The sequence below is a fragment of the Phlebotomus papatasi genome, chromosome 1 (assembly GCF_024763615.1).
Source record: "Phlebotomus papatasi isolate M1 chromosome 1, Ppap_2.1, whole genome shotgun sequence".
Classification (NCBI taxonomy): domain Eukaryota; kingdom Metazoa; phylum Arthropoda; class Insecta; order Diptera; family Psychodidae; genus Phlebotomus; species Phlebotomus papatasi.
In genome coordinates this window covers 83,323,031-83,336,139 of record NC_077222.1, presented here as the reverse complement: position 1 = coordinate 83,336,139, position 13,109 = coordinate 83,323,031, and the positions used below count along the sequence as shown (strand labels likewise).

The 13,109-nt window shown below is 33.9% G+C and overlaps 2 protein-coding genes across 2 annotated transcripts; one reads left to right on the top strand and one right to left on the bottom strand.

Annotated features, from left to right (window-relative positions):
- Positions 1-3,173: 3,173 nt before the first annotated feature.
- On the top strand, positions 3,174-4,420 carry LOC129810405 (V-type proton ATPase subunit D). Its single transcript, XM_055860858.1, has 3 exons — positions 3,174-3,293; positions 3,429-3,887; positions 3,950-4,420. The coding sequence occupies exons 1-3, from the start codon at positions 3,253-3,255 to the stop codon at positions 4,188-4,190; spliced, it is 741 nt and encodes a 246-aa protein (XP_055716833.1). The 5' UTR covers positions 3,174-3,252; the 3' UTR covers positions 4,191-4,420.
- Positions 4,402-10,708, bottom strand: LOC129810406 (arylalkylamine N-acetyltransferase 1). Its single transcript, XM_055860860.1, has 4 exons — positions 10,406-10,708; positions 9,037-9,350; positions 8,787-8,983; positions 4,402-5,111 (listed from the first exon to the last, which is right to left on the bottom strand). Exons 2-4 carry the CDS (start codon positions 9,259-9,261, stop codon positions 4,871-4,873), a joined length of 663 nt encoding a protein of 220 aa, XP_055716835.1. The 5' UTR covers positions 9,262-9,350; positions 10,406-10,708; the 3' UTR covers positions 4,402-4,870.
- Between the last annotated feature and the right edge of the window lie 2,401 nt (positions 10,709-13,109).

Here is a 13,109-nt window from a genome sequence, read left to right as displayed (position 1 = left end):
TCATTTTATTATAACTTTTAAACACTTGCAAATATGTAGGTATGAGCGTCTGTTATTCTCTATGATTCCACTTAAAGGATAAGAGTTATCGCATCGAAATGATTGAGTATAGAAGTTTCAAAATTTTTCATCAACATTTTTGACATCATCCTCCATCCCCAAGCTCGGCTTCTCAGGTAACGTCTTTTAATTACAGATTTCGCGAAAATAGTCTTTAAATGTCTAAACTACAATGCTGCATGCTCTCTCTTGTTGTAATACAACGTCAAGTCGATCATAAATAACATAATTTCGAGTAACGTTAATATAATATCCTTTATTTTTCAGAAATTAACAATTTTAAATGACAATACTAACAATAATAAATGAACCTATGCATAATACATTTTAATTACTGAGAAACAATGTAATAGGGGACACCGCTGCAGATCAGCCAGCAAATAAATTTTTTCATTGCGTATAATTTGTTGAAAAATTTTTGTATCATAGGGGAGACTGGGGCAAAAAGTCACAAATTGAAAATTTGAAACTTGAATATCTTCCAAAAGAAAAGAGGTAGCGGCTTAAAATTTACATAGATGGCCTCCATAGGTCTTCTTCAAAGTCGTAAATTTGTTAAAATTTGAACAAGGAATTTAGAAAATAAAAAATATCGAAATTTTTAGCCCTATTTTTAAAATGTTTTCCTTACAGCAGATATCATTTTTGACCTATTTATTTTCCAAACTTGATGCTCTGGTAAATATATCCTAAATGATTTGGACTCTTTGATTACGAAACCACTATCTATATTATAATTTTACAAAGATTCTTTTCTCCAGAAATCCTTTTATTAAAAATGACCACTTGGGGTAAAAAGTAACAAAAGGTATGGAGCAAAAAGTAACAAAGACCGAAGCAATTTCTAATGTCTCACGGCGAGAAGAAACGTCATTTCCGCATCTCGCCGCCTTTTGTTTGCATTGGTCAAACGATTAGCAGTCTCTTGTGTATTTTTTTTTCTAAAATAGCTTGAAAAGCACTTTTCTCGTTCAGATAGAGAAAACTGTGTTTTAAAAAGGTGTAGAGGAATAAATTTTCTATAAAAATATGTCACCTAGCTATTTTTTTTTTAAATTTAAGAAAGCCCGTAATAAAACAAATCAAAATATGATAATATCCCATACCTGCTACTATTTGCCCCAGCATTTTTGAGAATGGTCACAAAATTACCTTTTAGAAAACAGCTCGATAAATGTATTTCCTTACATAATAGAGGAAAATGACTTTCACAAAGTTGTAGAGCAGTAAATTTCCTATAAGACTGCACTAATTAGAAATTTCTGGAGCACTAGGGTAGCTTGTAAAAAAATAAAATATCCGTTTTGTGACTTTTTTCCCCAGTCTCCCCTACTGATGAATGTTTCAATGCATATATATGAAGATATGGTGTTTACTTCGAATAATAATCCCTCGATTTTTTCACCACCCCAAAATTTTCACCTTCCACCCAATTTTATCAACAATTTTATCAACAAATCTTCACGTTTCAGACGATTTCTGTGAAATGTCGTCACGCTGTTTGTCCGTCTGTCTGTCTGTCTGTCCGACTGTCGCCAGCTCTAGAGACCAATCGGTAAGGGATAGCGACTTGGGACCTTCGGAGGACCCCCCCCCCATAAGTCGACCCAAGGATCGTTAACATGCCCCTCATTTTCCCCCCACCCCGCCCCTTTCCATTCAAAACCAAGTTTTTTTGGAATTGCTCGAAAACGCGTCGTGCGATTTTTTTCATTTTTCGATATATTTTAGAGATAATCTAAGCGGACATTTCGTCCTTTTACGAAAATACCATTGAATTATTCCTAATAACGGTTTTTCAAGGTCAAAGGTTAAGAAGTCCCTACCCGTCAAATAATATCTGCAGATATCTTTAAGATTTCTGTAGAGAAAATCTACACCTCTACAGAATATCTGCAGATAATATCTGTAGATATTCTTACGAATTTTATTTGGGCTTGGGACAAAATTCGTCAGAATAATTCGGCAGATTTTCTGACGAATCTCTGACGAATTTCTGTAGATATTCTGCCGATTTTTTCTACATTCCAGACTTTCCAGACAAGATGTGTCAGAAGAGATGGAAAAATTTTTCACTGAGTTTGCAAAATTCAATAGAGTTATATTTTGTGATATCACGGTGTTTATATAAAATAAAGAATTCTGCGACGCCGTGTTACAAGTAGAGAAAAGTGAAGTGAAAACTTTAAACAGAGTGTCGACCAAAATTTCGTGTTTTTGTATCATTCGATTGGCGATTTTTAAGAAATTAGTATTTTTGCTCGCAGTTTTTTTACGTATCTAAAATGTGTACTCGGTAATGCTTGTTAAGCAGAGCATACAATTTTCTTTATAACTTCTACAGTTTCTTCATAAATCAACAATATTTTTGTGAAGTAATATGCAAATTTTCTAGGGAGAAATTCTGCCGAGAATCTGCAGATTTTCTCTGAATGTACTAGAATATACCGTTAAAATTCAAAAAAACCTCCGAGTAAAATCGGCAGGTAGAGCAATGATTTGACGGGTATAGAGCGCATATATCAAACCAATGGGGTCATGTTTGGGCTCGTTGGAAAGGTCTTGGAATTTCCGACAAAATTGAATGGATTCCAATCGGTTTTGAACCCGTAATGAACCGGTTCATAATCGATAACTAATTTTTAACTGAAAATCAATTCTATTACTTTTAAAACTAGTTTGGGTGATCTTTTTAGTGATTTATGAATCAGTTCAAATCTGTTGGGAACCGGTAAACGGTAAATGATGCGAAAGTACTTTAGTGGTATAGCATCTAAGTCACGAGTTCTAGCATTCCGCAAAGCCTGGGACGCTTTGCCACCCCTTTTAATTAATATTATATAAAATTGATACATAATACAGGATAATATGAAATGGAACTGTCGATATTACTAGATTTATATCTACCCAGTGTGTTCCAGAGTAGAGAAGAAGTAAATAGAGTAGAGAAAAAATAGATTAATTTTCCTAACTAACATTTTTTAGAGTTCCTTCAGATGGCAATGGCACATTTGATAGGTACTGTAATCCCGCCAATTTCATTTGCAAAATTACCCGCGCTTTTTTCAACACTAGAGGCGCTATAAGCAAAAAGTATTTCCAGTGTCCACCACCAGAAGTGCTCTTTGCAGTTCAAGTCAGCTGACTTTCTGTGGCAAATTGGTACTTCGCAGGAAATTTTCCATTAAAAAAATGTCAGGAAAGGATCGTCTTGCAATCTTCCCCTCCCGAGGGTAAGTTACTATATTTCATTCTTTAGTGATTGGGCTAAAAATTCACTGCAATGTGCAACAAATAAGCTTAAATCTGGATGGGGTGTGTGAGACTGGGAATCAGTGTCATGTGAGTATCTTGTTTATTTTCTTCAGGGCCCAGATGTTGATGAAGGGCCGTCTGGCGGGTGCCCAGAAGGGTCATGGTCTGCTGAAAAAGAAGGCAGACGCTCTGCAGATGCGCTTCCGTCAGATCCTGGGCAAGATCATTGAAACGAAGACACTGATGGGAGAGGTGATGAAGGAGGCAGCCTTCTCTCTGGCCGAGGCCAAGTTCGCCACCGGAGACTTCAATCAAGTGGTCCTGCAGAATGTTACAAAGGCTCAGATTAAGATTCGCACGAAGAAGGACAATGTTGCTGGTGTGACTTTGCCCGTGTTTGAGTCCTACCAGGATGGCGCTGATACGTACGAGTTGGCTGGTCTTTCTCGTGGTGGTCATCAGATCAGTAAACTTAAGAAAAACTACCAGAGTGCTGTGAAGCTGCTGGTGGAATTGGCGTCTCTGCAGACAGCCTTCGTGACTCTCGATGAAGTCATTAAGATCACCAACAGGTGAGCCAATTTTTTTCCCGTCCCTCGATTCTGTAAACTCCAATTGTCTTTCCATGAAACAGGCGTGTGAACGCAATTGAGCATGTGATCATTCCACGAATTGAACGTACTCTGGCTTATATCATTTCGGAGTTGGATGAGTTGGAACGTGAGGAATTCTATCGGCTGAAGAAGATTCAGGACAAGAAGAAGATAGCCAAGGCCAAAGCAGAAGCTGCCAAGGCTGCACTGTTAGCTCAGGGCATTGATGTGCGCGATGTATCCAATCTCCTGGATGAAGGGGATGATGATATACTCTTCTAAGTATGCTCCAACACGCCAGGATCAGGTCCTGGAAATTCCATTCGCGTTGTCCAAATTCTTTTCTGTTTCCTTTGTAAATAACGCTGCAATTCTCGTTCACAGTATTTCCAAATAAAGACGTTATATTTCGGCGTAGAAAAATCAATAAATCGCTGTCTCAAGAGTTGAAAAAATAATGAGAAAGAGTTTGATGGAAAATAATAAATAAATGTTAGAGTATTTAATGGTAATCTTTATTGTTCTCTTTTTTTCTTTTGATAAAATCTCTGTATAATGTCAAATGAGCCAACGTGTGTAAAAATGGACAAAATATTCATCAATTTTCTCATTTAAATTCAATATTTAAAAATTGGTCGGTCAAAAGGTTCTTGTGCTTCAGAAGACACAATGGTACGAATTTTTTTACGTAGTCAACACATTTTGTGCAGAATGACAATGAGGTGAAGAATATTAAAGATATGGCACATTCAAATAAAAAATAAAATAAAATTGTGATAGAAAAAAATACTGAAAGATCATTCTGCACACAAACACGACATCTAAATGTGAATATTTTCCTCTGATTCTTAAATATTTTTCATATTTGTTTTTTAACAGAAAAATCAAAAATATATCTGCAATTAATCACATTGATCTTATAGAGGATTTGAAGCAGATGGATTGAAGGCGAGGGGAGATTCTTAATCGATCACTTTGTACATGATCTTGAGCTTATCATGTGGAGGATCTACAACAAAATTGGTAGATCGCCCATTTTCCACAAAATATGGATATTCAGATTTTGTGCAGTAGCCCAGAGAACTGAAAATCTTCTGGGAGAAAATCCCTGTAGCATCACTCTTCATCACTCGGAAGTCATTCTCTCGGGCGACTTCTTCACTTTTCTCCAGGAGCTTCTTGGCTAATCCTTGACCTCGGAATCTATTGGATTGTAGAAATAACCATTAATTTTTTTTATCTCTCCAGTGCAATATTATTAGAGGAGATCGGGGCAGATTTAGGCAGTGAGGAGAAAGAATAATGAGTATAAACTACTAGGGGAAAGTACTCTCCCTTCGAACGTGTTCATGCCTTCGAATAATGTGAATTTTCTTTTAGTTTTTTTAAAAGACTTACACATTTCTATCAAATATTATTTGGCTTATCATCAATTGTTGATAATTCCGTGATAATTTTGTGTATTTATCTTACGAAAAACAAATGAAATTCACATTATTCGAAGGCATGAACTTTCGAAGGGAGAGCACTTTCTCCTATTTATTCAGAGTGATAAACTCCCTTTCTATTCATTGAACTATTTATCAGTTTAATTTAAATCGGTTTTTCACAAATTATAAGCAAGGAAACATTTCATTTCCTGGCTAATTCTACCCTAGTCTCCCCTATGTAAATATAAACCTAAAAAAGGTAAGCCAAGAGCCTGCTCAGCGCAATACTCTTGAGAGTTGAGACCCTTTCAGAATGAGAAATTTTTTTTTATTCTGATTATAAAAAAATGCACCTCATCCAGAAATCCTATATTTTTGAAAAAGTAATTTAATAATTTAAACTTTAAAAAGGTATGTGTAACATTTAAAACGTTTACCTTTTAGGAATTAAAGTGTTTTCATTTTTGCTCTTGAGAAAAATCATAAATACAGGGTGGGTCAATTGAAACTCAACTTTTCAAAACCGAGATTTTTTATTTATTTATTTTTTTAATTGATGGAGGATAAAATTAAAGAAACATTCAAAATTTTTAACATTTTAAAACCCAAAGTGGCATTTTATTCCAATTTTAAGTTTAGAGCTTTACAGTAGGAATTCTATTCAATATTATGCTAAAGAGATAACACTAATACCCGGCGCGCAATAACTTTTGTTTGTAAATATGTTTTCAAAATTTTCTATGAGAATGAGTGAGATGACTAGATTTAGATCTCTCTCACACTCATTGAAATGCCAATAACATGTTTACAAAACAAATGTTATTGTGCGCTGGGCATAATGTATATAGAATTTAATTACCTTTCGTTTATAATAATAATAATAATGCTGGCACAACATTCCATGAAGGAACAAAGGCCTTCCCCCAAGGGGATTTCTAGATATGCATTATTATTTTTTCTTGTACGGGATGAGGTTGTCAGTCCCATGCCCGTGGAATCAAGTGCAGTGAAGCTTACTGGATGCAATTCGAACACTTTTAACGCCAGAATAATTCCTGGTGACCTAAAAGGGATTCGAACCCGGGACACTTGCATCATAGAGCGAGTGCTCTACCACTTGACCGATTGAGTGCCCTAGCTTTCGTTTAGTTGAAAAAAATAGTTAATAACCTTTCTATATTTAAAAAATAGGAAAAAAAACCAAAAAACGGAGTAGAATTCCAAATTGGCGTAAAATGCCACCTTTTTTATATGGAGTTGGCATCCGAAATGGACATTTGAATGGCTTATACTTATACTATATGACCTAAAAAATGTAAATATTTTTTTAATTTTTTGTGACGATTCGAAACAATCGTAAAAATATGAGAAAATATTAAAAATAATTATTAAAAATTAAGTAATATAAGACCTAGGATTGTTGTAAAGTGGTACTGTAGAGAAAAATAATGTAAAAAAATTCAATTTATGCCTTGTTTTTCTTTTTCGAATTCCTGTTGGAATTTCTCTTATAATTTTCTTAAAAAAAGCGCAACCTATATATGAGAATTTGAAACCTTTACAGCAAAATATATTGATATGAGCCCTAAAATCCTTGCTAAAATGCCAGGAAAAAGGAAAAGCAATAAAAATTAACTTTTTGCTACAAAAGTCTGTAAAAATTCACCCTCGCATTTTTTTTGCCAATTTTCAGAAAATTTATATAAAAATGACAAGAAAATGAGAAAATATTTAATGGAAAATAATTTTTGAGTCCTAGAACTGCTGTAGAATCCTTATACGGAACGAAAAACTATTGAAAAAATGTTTTTTTTGTTGATAATATCAGCGCTGGAATTTTATGCCAGTTTGGTATTTTACGTGATTTTTTGGCTCGGGTTTTTAAGTGTTAAATCTAAAATTTTCAATATGACTATTTTTCATGTGACATATTTTCATGGCTTGGGAGCAGAACAACATTAAATCCCAATGAATATCGAATGACCATTGTATGGGACTCAGTGACGATCTTTTAGTAACTAATATGAAGCGGATTTTCGATTATTTCATCCAAATTTACCATATAAAAATTTAAAATTTGTCATATGATATTGTCATACTCCTACAGCTTTCCCTTACTGAATCTAATGAATATCTCACATGCTGCCTGAATTTTTGGAATGCTAACCTACCTACTATCTACCCTTTAAGGACGATTGGGTCACCAGTGACCCAAGATGTGTGGATGTTGTCAGAACGGTCGGCCTAAAACTTTAAAGCGAAGAAGAAGAAAAAGGAGTAAATAATTGAATTTTGGATAAAATTAGTTATCGGTTTGGTTATAAATTGGAATCGGTTATGATTTATCAGAAATTCCAAGACCTTTCTCATGATCCCAAACATGATACCATTCTATTGAGAAATACGCTCTCTGGACTCTACTTAACCTTTAACCTTGAAAAACTGTTATTATCCGGCGAACATCAAATGTTAACCGATTTTGATTCATCTGAACGCATATTTGATTAGCATTTTTTGTTCGAGAACTCTACTAACCGTTCAGTATTAGCTAAAAAGATATGCTGAAAAACGCTGTTTTTTTTTTCAACTAAGTGTGCTCGCTTGATACGAATGATTCAACTGTATTTTCGTAAGAACAAAATGTTCGCCTAGGCAATCTCTCAAGAATATCCAAAACTGAAAAAAAAATCGTACGACGGGGTTTCGAGCAATTGCAACAAAATATGGTTTTGGTGGGAAAAAAATGAGGAACATGTTAATGATCCCAGGGTCGACTTATGGGGGGGTCTCCCGAATGTCCCAATTCAATCTCTAGCCATTTGGTCTCTAGGCGTGTGAACAGACTGATGAACAGACGGATAAACAGCGTGACATCATTAATCAGAAATGGTCTGAAACCTCTGAAACTTGTAAATTAAGAAAAGTGGTTCTCCGAGAGGGTAGCGGGTGGAATTTTAGGGATAAAAAATTCTGTGGAGTTCGGGCAGTAAAAATCGCAAATATTTTTGTGTACTTGTAAAATGTAAATGATAAAATGAATTGCTGTTAAACGAAATGAACTCTCTCTGTGGAACGGTTTTGGCCATCTGAAAATAGCTTGCAGATCATTTAGCCTACCCTGTAATTTATTGTGACTCTTCAAAGAGGTCATGAACAGAAAATTAAGGTAAAGGGTTTTTCACTTCAGACTCTGAACAACAATTTATGGCAATTTCAAAAGTTTATTACTTTATTGAATTTTCCTGAATTATTCATTAATATCGCAATATAGATTTGTGTAGTCAATTAATGAACAAAAATCAATTTTGAACTATAAGTCATTTATGGACTAATCTCAGACTCCTAAAATGGTCTCTAATAATTGCCTTATGGATGAAATTTTAACATTTCCTCATTTGAACATTACACCCAATCTGTGTAGTAGAGGTCTTAAGAGACATGGACTTACCTGCAATCAACTGAGAGAATTCTAATCTCAAAAAGTTTCGGGATCTCAAATTCCTCGAAAAAATCCACTTTGAGATTTTCCTCATATAGCAGAGTGAAAATTTTTTTAAAGCCTTCATCCTGCATGTCCTTGAGTGAGTCCAATGCTTCTTCTGTTTCACCACGCTTCAAGATGCCATTTAGAGCTACACCAGCGATCTAAAAGCTAAGACGTGAGTAGAAGATTTTAGAGATGCCTCTCTCTCACTTACCACATCTTCATCCGTGACTGCCATGACACTCAGACCATCCCTGAGTGTCTTGATGCTGTGGCGTTCGAGCTCGAGATGACCTTCACCTGGACCACAGAGCTTCACTGACTTATTGAGTGGTTCATCAGCAAAGAAAGTGTCTCGAAGATGACTGATAATATCCCCAATTCGCTCGGAATTTGGTGGTATCTGCCGAAATTCCATTCGTCTTACCACCTTCTGCATACCACTCTTATAAAGAATGTCGTAGAGATACAGCAAATAGCACACAGGATAAAGGCAGATAACTTTATTGTCTGCTAGGAATACCCTGTCTAAAAAAAAATTAAATAAAAAAAATAGATGTAATTGGGGTATGTGTAAACTCAATGGGCATACCAAAAAGATATAAAATTAGCGAAGAAAATGTTAAAAATGTGTGAAGGATCATGGGACAGTGACATGTTGTGTAATGATATGAGTAATTTCAGTTAACCGAAATATTAAGAGAAAAATACCTTTTTGTTCAATATCTAGAAGACCTTAAAGTACGATCATCGTAAAGATACTTTTAGTCCTTTCAGTAGAGTTCTTTTAAAATGAATTCTAATATGCAATAATGGTTTCCGTTTCTGCATTTTGCACTTTGCTTTTTCCATGCGGATGCGAGAAGCAGATAGAAATGAAACTTCGAAGAATTTTTCCCAAGATAATATTGATCTTGACCTTCGTTTGATTGGACAAAAGAAAGCAAGTCAAATGGATTGCAAATAGCTGATGCCGTAAAGAAAGTGCAGAGAAAAAGCTCTTGGCGCGCTTTTCATTCCATCTAACACCATTTGCCTACATTTGGGTGATATTTGGGGGAGGTGGAAGGACTAAACCTAACAAAAGCGTATGTGGTTTGTGCTTAAGTGGGAGAGAAAATGGGAAAATGCGAGGAATGGAAAGGGGTGACAATGTAAGGAAAATAAATTAATCGGCGTATCCCCATCTACTCTTCGTGATCCAAATTTCACGATGTCTTCAACAGGGTGTCGAATATGTCTATATTACAATTTATGTGGCGTGAAAGATGAAAATTTTCTCAAGACTTTTTCATGGATGATATTCTCGATTAAATTTGCTCCACTACAGCGGTAAGATTTTCCACTTAAGAGGGTGTATTTGCACGATTATGTAGAGTGAAAGCAATTAAAGTGTTTTTTATTGCTTGGCGCGAAATTCTCAGACTGAGGGAATTTTAATTTATATGTCTTTTGCACACCAAAGTGAAAAATATAATCCTTCATCACGAGATTTTTCCAACTGTTTTTCCATAAGCAATCTTCACGCTATTTTTGCATAATATTTTCAATTCGGACACATCATAAAATCAATAAACACTTACATTTTGGGGCTGAATTTGATTGTAATAAAATTAGGCAGGAAATTGTAGCCAATAGACCTCACTTCCTTTGCTTCTTCAGGTGATATAATGTAGATTTCTGGTGGTAGACACTGATGCTGTCACCAAACAAATTATTGTGTATCCTTCTAGGGATTTTCTGCGTATTTTTTTGGAGATTGAAAAGTCCACTAGAGAGGCTAAAAGCTGACGTCCAAAAAGAACGCGCGTACAACTTTCAGGAGAGCTTACAAGCAACTGAGGACATACGATAGAGTAGTAAAATCGCCTGTAGCTATGCAAATGCGATGTCTGAGAGAGTAAAGTAAGGAGAGCGCATGTCCTTAAAGGACTCTAGTAGAGATTTTCCCAAAAATTAAAGTCACAGATCTTACATTTGGGCTGAAAATTGAGATTTTTCGATTTAGTTCATATTATCATCAAACGGTCACATTTTATACTTTTATTAAGGGAAAGTGGGTAAGCTTTGAATTAAGCTACCTTTGAAATTGAACTTTTTTCTACTATTCTTAAAACGAATTCAGGCATATTTTTAATGTAATTTAGCTTCACAATTGGTTTGTAGAGCTTAATATATCGCAATAAAATACAATTGCATTTAAAAATAGAAGAAAAATGCTCAATTTTAATGATGCTCCACTTCTCCCTACTACACTGAGAAAAAAAGAGGGTGCGATTAACTTTTTTTCCTCATAACTTTAACACTTTTTAGGTGTAAAAATATATCAACATTTTTTAATATTAATTTTACACTTTTTTAAGGGTAAAATTAACATGAAAAAAGGTAACTTTAACCCCCAATACACCTAAAAAGGCTAATATTTACACCGATTTTGGATCAATACTGCAGGGTAAAATTAATATTTCCGGAATGTTATTTTAACTTTTTCGGATTTCTGTCAGTGTATTAACAATTCCAGTGAATTATTTAACCGAACTTTCGATTTATTCTTTTTCATGTTAAAGCAGAATTTTAAATAAATTATTTCAAAAAGGTTAGTAGTATTTGTTGCGCTTAACAAGTAATCCCAAAATTGGGATTTTAACAAAATTTATCAAAATTGTGAATTTAACAACACTTTTTTTATTTCTAAACAACTTGGACTACAGTGGACTCTCGCTAATTCGATTATTTTAAGATCGACTTTAATTTTATGATTATCGAATGAAGCAAATATGGTCAAATTTGCCACGATTTTATCATTACTACACAAAAATTTTTCATTTTTGAGGTAGTTTTATAGAATCTACAATGTTTAAGAATACGTAAATTTAATAGAAGTATGTAGATGGAGAAGAAATCGTTGCATTTCAAACTGTTTGACGCCCGAATTTTTCTCTAATTAGGATGTCATTTAGGTCCCAAATGCCAGAATTTGAGAGAGTCTAGTGTATCTCGACTGTTTCTTCAGTGGATAAGCATCAGTAACTAAAAATTACTATAGGTCTTGTCCTTTGAGTCTAATATATGATTTCAACCTTCATAACCTTCATTTTCATAATTCTTTGATCTTCCGGAATTCTTCCAAAGTCTTTTTAACATTATTTCGTTAAAGCGACATTTTTTGTTTTTTTTTTTTTGGATTGTATATTCTCCAGAGTATGCAAAAACTAAAAATTCATAGAAATTTGAGGAGCAAAAAAAGTTGCCGAAATTGTAAGCTGGTCGAAATTTGGTACACTTACCCTAATTGACACTTACAATGGCAGCATGTAATATAAATATATCTTAATTTTACCTTTGTCAAAACTTCCATGATTATTTCACTTATTTTGCATTTAAAAATTGAGTACGAACGAAATTTGATTTTTCTACTTTTTCTATACTGATCATCCTGATCAATAAATTAAATTTGATTTTGTTATACACCAAAAATTTTATTAGTTGCTGACCAAAAATTTGCTTTCTAATGCATCTGCCACATATTTTAAATTAAGAAAATCTCGTGAAATCAAAATGCACATCTTTTTTCTTTTACAAACCTATTGAAAATTTCTATCCCACTCTCCCGCGTACAAATCTAAATTGAATTTTACTTGATAATAACGTCATCTATCGTGAAATAATCAAGCCTAACAGAGTTAGATAGAAAACTCCATTGTGTTTGAGAATGAGATGATAATATTAATTTCATGAAATTTTCCTGATCCCAAACAATTGACAGAGACAATATCGATCATATTCAAGTTTTTTTTATTAACAAAATGTAATCTCTACAGTTGATTTTGAATAAATAACTAATCCATTTTAATATTTTACTTATCAAATTTGATATTTATGCTTCCGGTACACCTTTTAGATCGGTAAAATTTCATGAAATCAAAATTCGCGTCACTTTTTCTCAAAAGATTTGCATAAGTGTATATCATAAAGAACCTTTTGAGAAAGAAAGGAAAGTGAATTTTTATTTATGAAATTTTCGTGATTTAAAAGTTGTACAAGTTATATATAAAAATCCGTTATAATTTATGTAATTTCCATTTTTATACTTACCAAATTTCTTTTTTAATGGCTCATTCACATCTCTTAGACCAGGAAAATTTCATGAAACCAAAATTCGCATCTCTTTCAATTACAAACTTATTGCATAAGTCTATTTCACTATTTCGCACTCTTCTTCTTGTTTTAAACATCACAGCAAATTCAATTTAGCTCAATCGAATTTGGAGTGTGAAAGAAATAGAT

Bases quoted from the DNA above. Each gene is read 5' to 3' on its own strand.
- LOC129810405 (XM_055860858.1), top strand. From the start codon at position 3,253: ATGTCAGGAAAGGATCGTCTTGCAATCTTCCCCTCCCGAGG. The intron at 3,294-3,428 runs GTAAGTTACTAT...TATTTTCTTCAG, and splicing joins GCAATCTTCCCCTCCCGAGG to GGCCCAGATGTTGATGAAGG. The intron at 3,888-3,949 runs GTGAGCCAATTT...TCCATGAAACAG, and splicing joins GTCATTAAGATCACCAACAG to GCGTGTGAACGCAATTGAGC.
- LOC129810406 (XM_055860860.1), bottom strand. From the start codon at position 9,261: ATGCAGAAGGTGGTAAGACGAATGGAATTTCGGCAGATACCACCAAAT. The intron at 8,984-9,036 runs GTAAGTGAGAGA...CTTAGCTTTTAG, and splicing joins CAGTCACGGATGAAGATGTG to ATCGCTGGTGTAGCTCTAAA. The intron at 5,112-8,786 runs GTAAGTCCATGT...ACAATCCAATAG, and splicing joins ATTCTCTCAGTTGATTGCAG to ATTCCGAGGTCAAGGATTAG.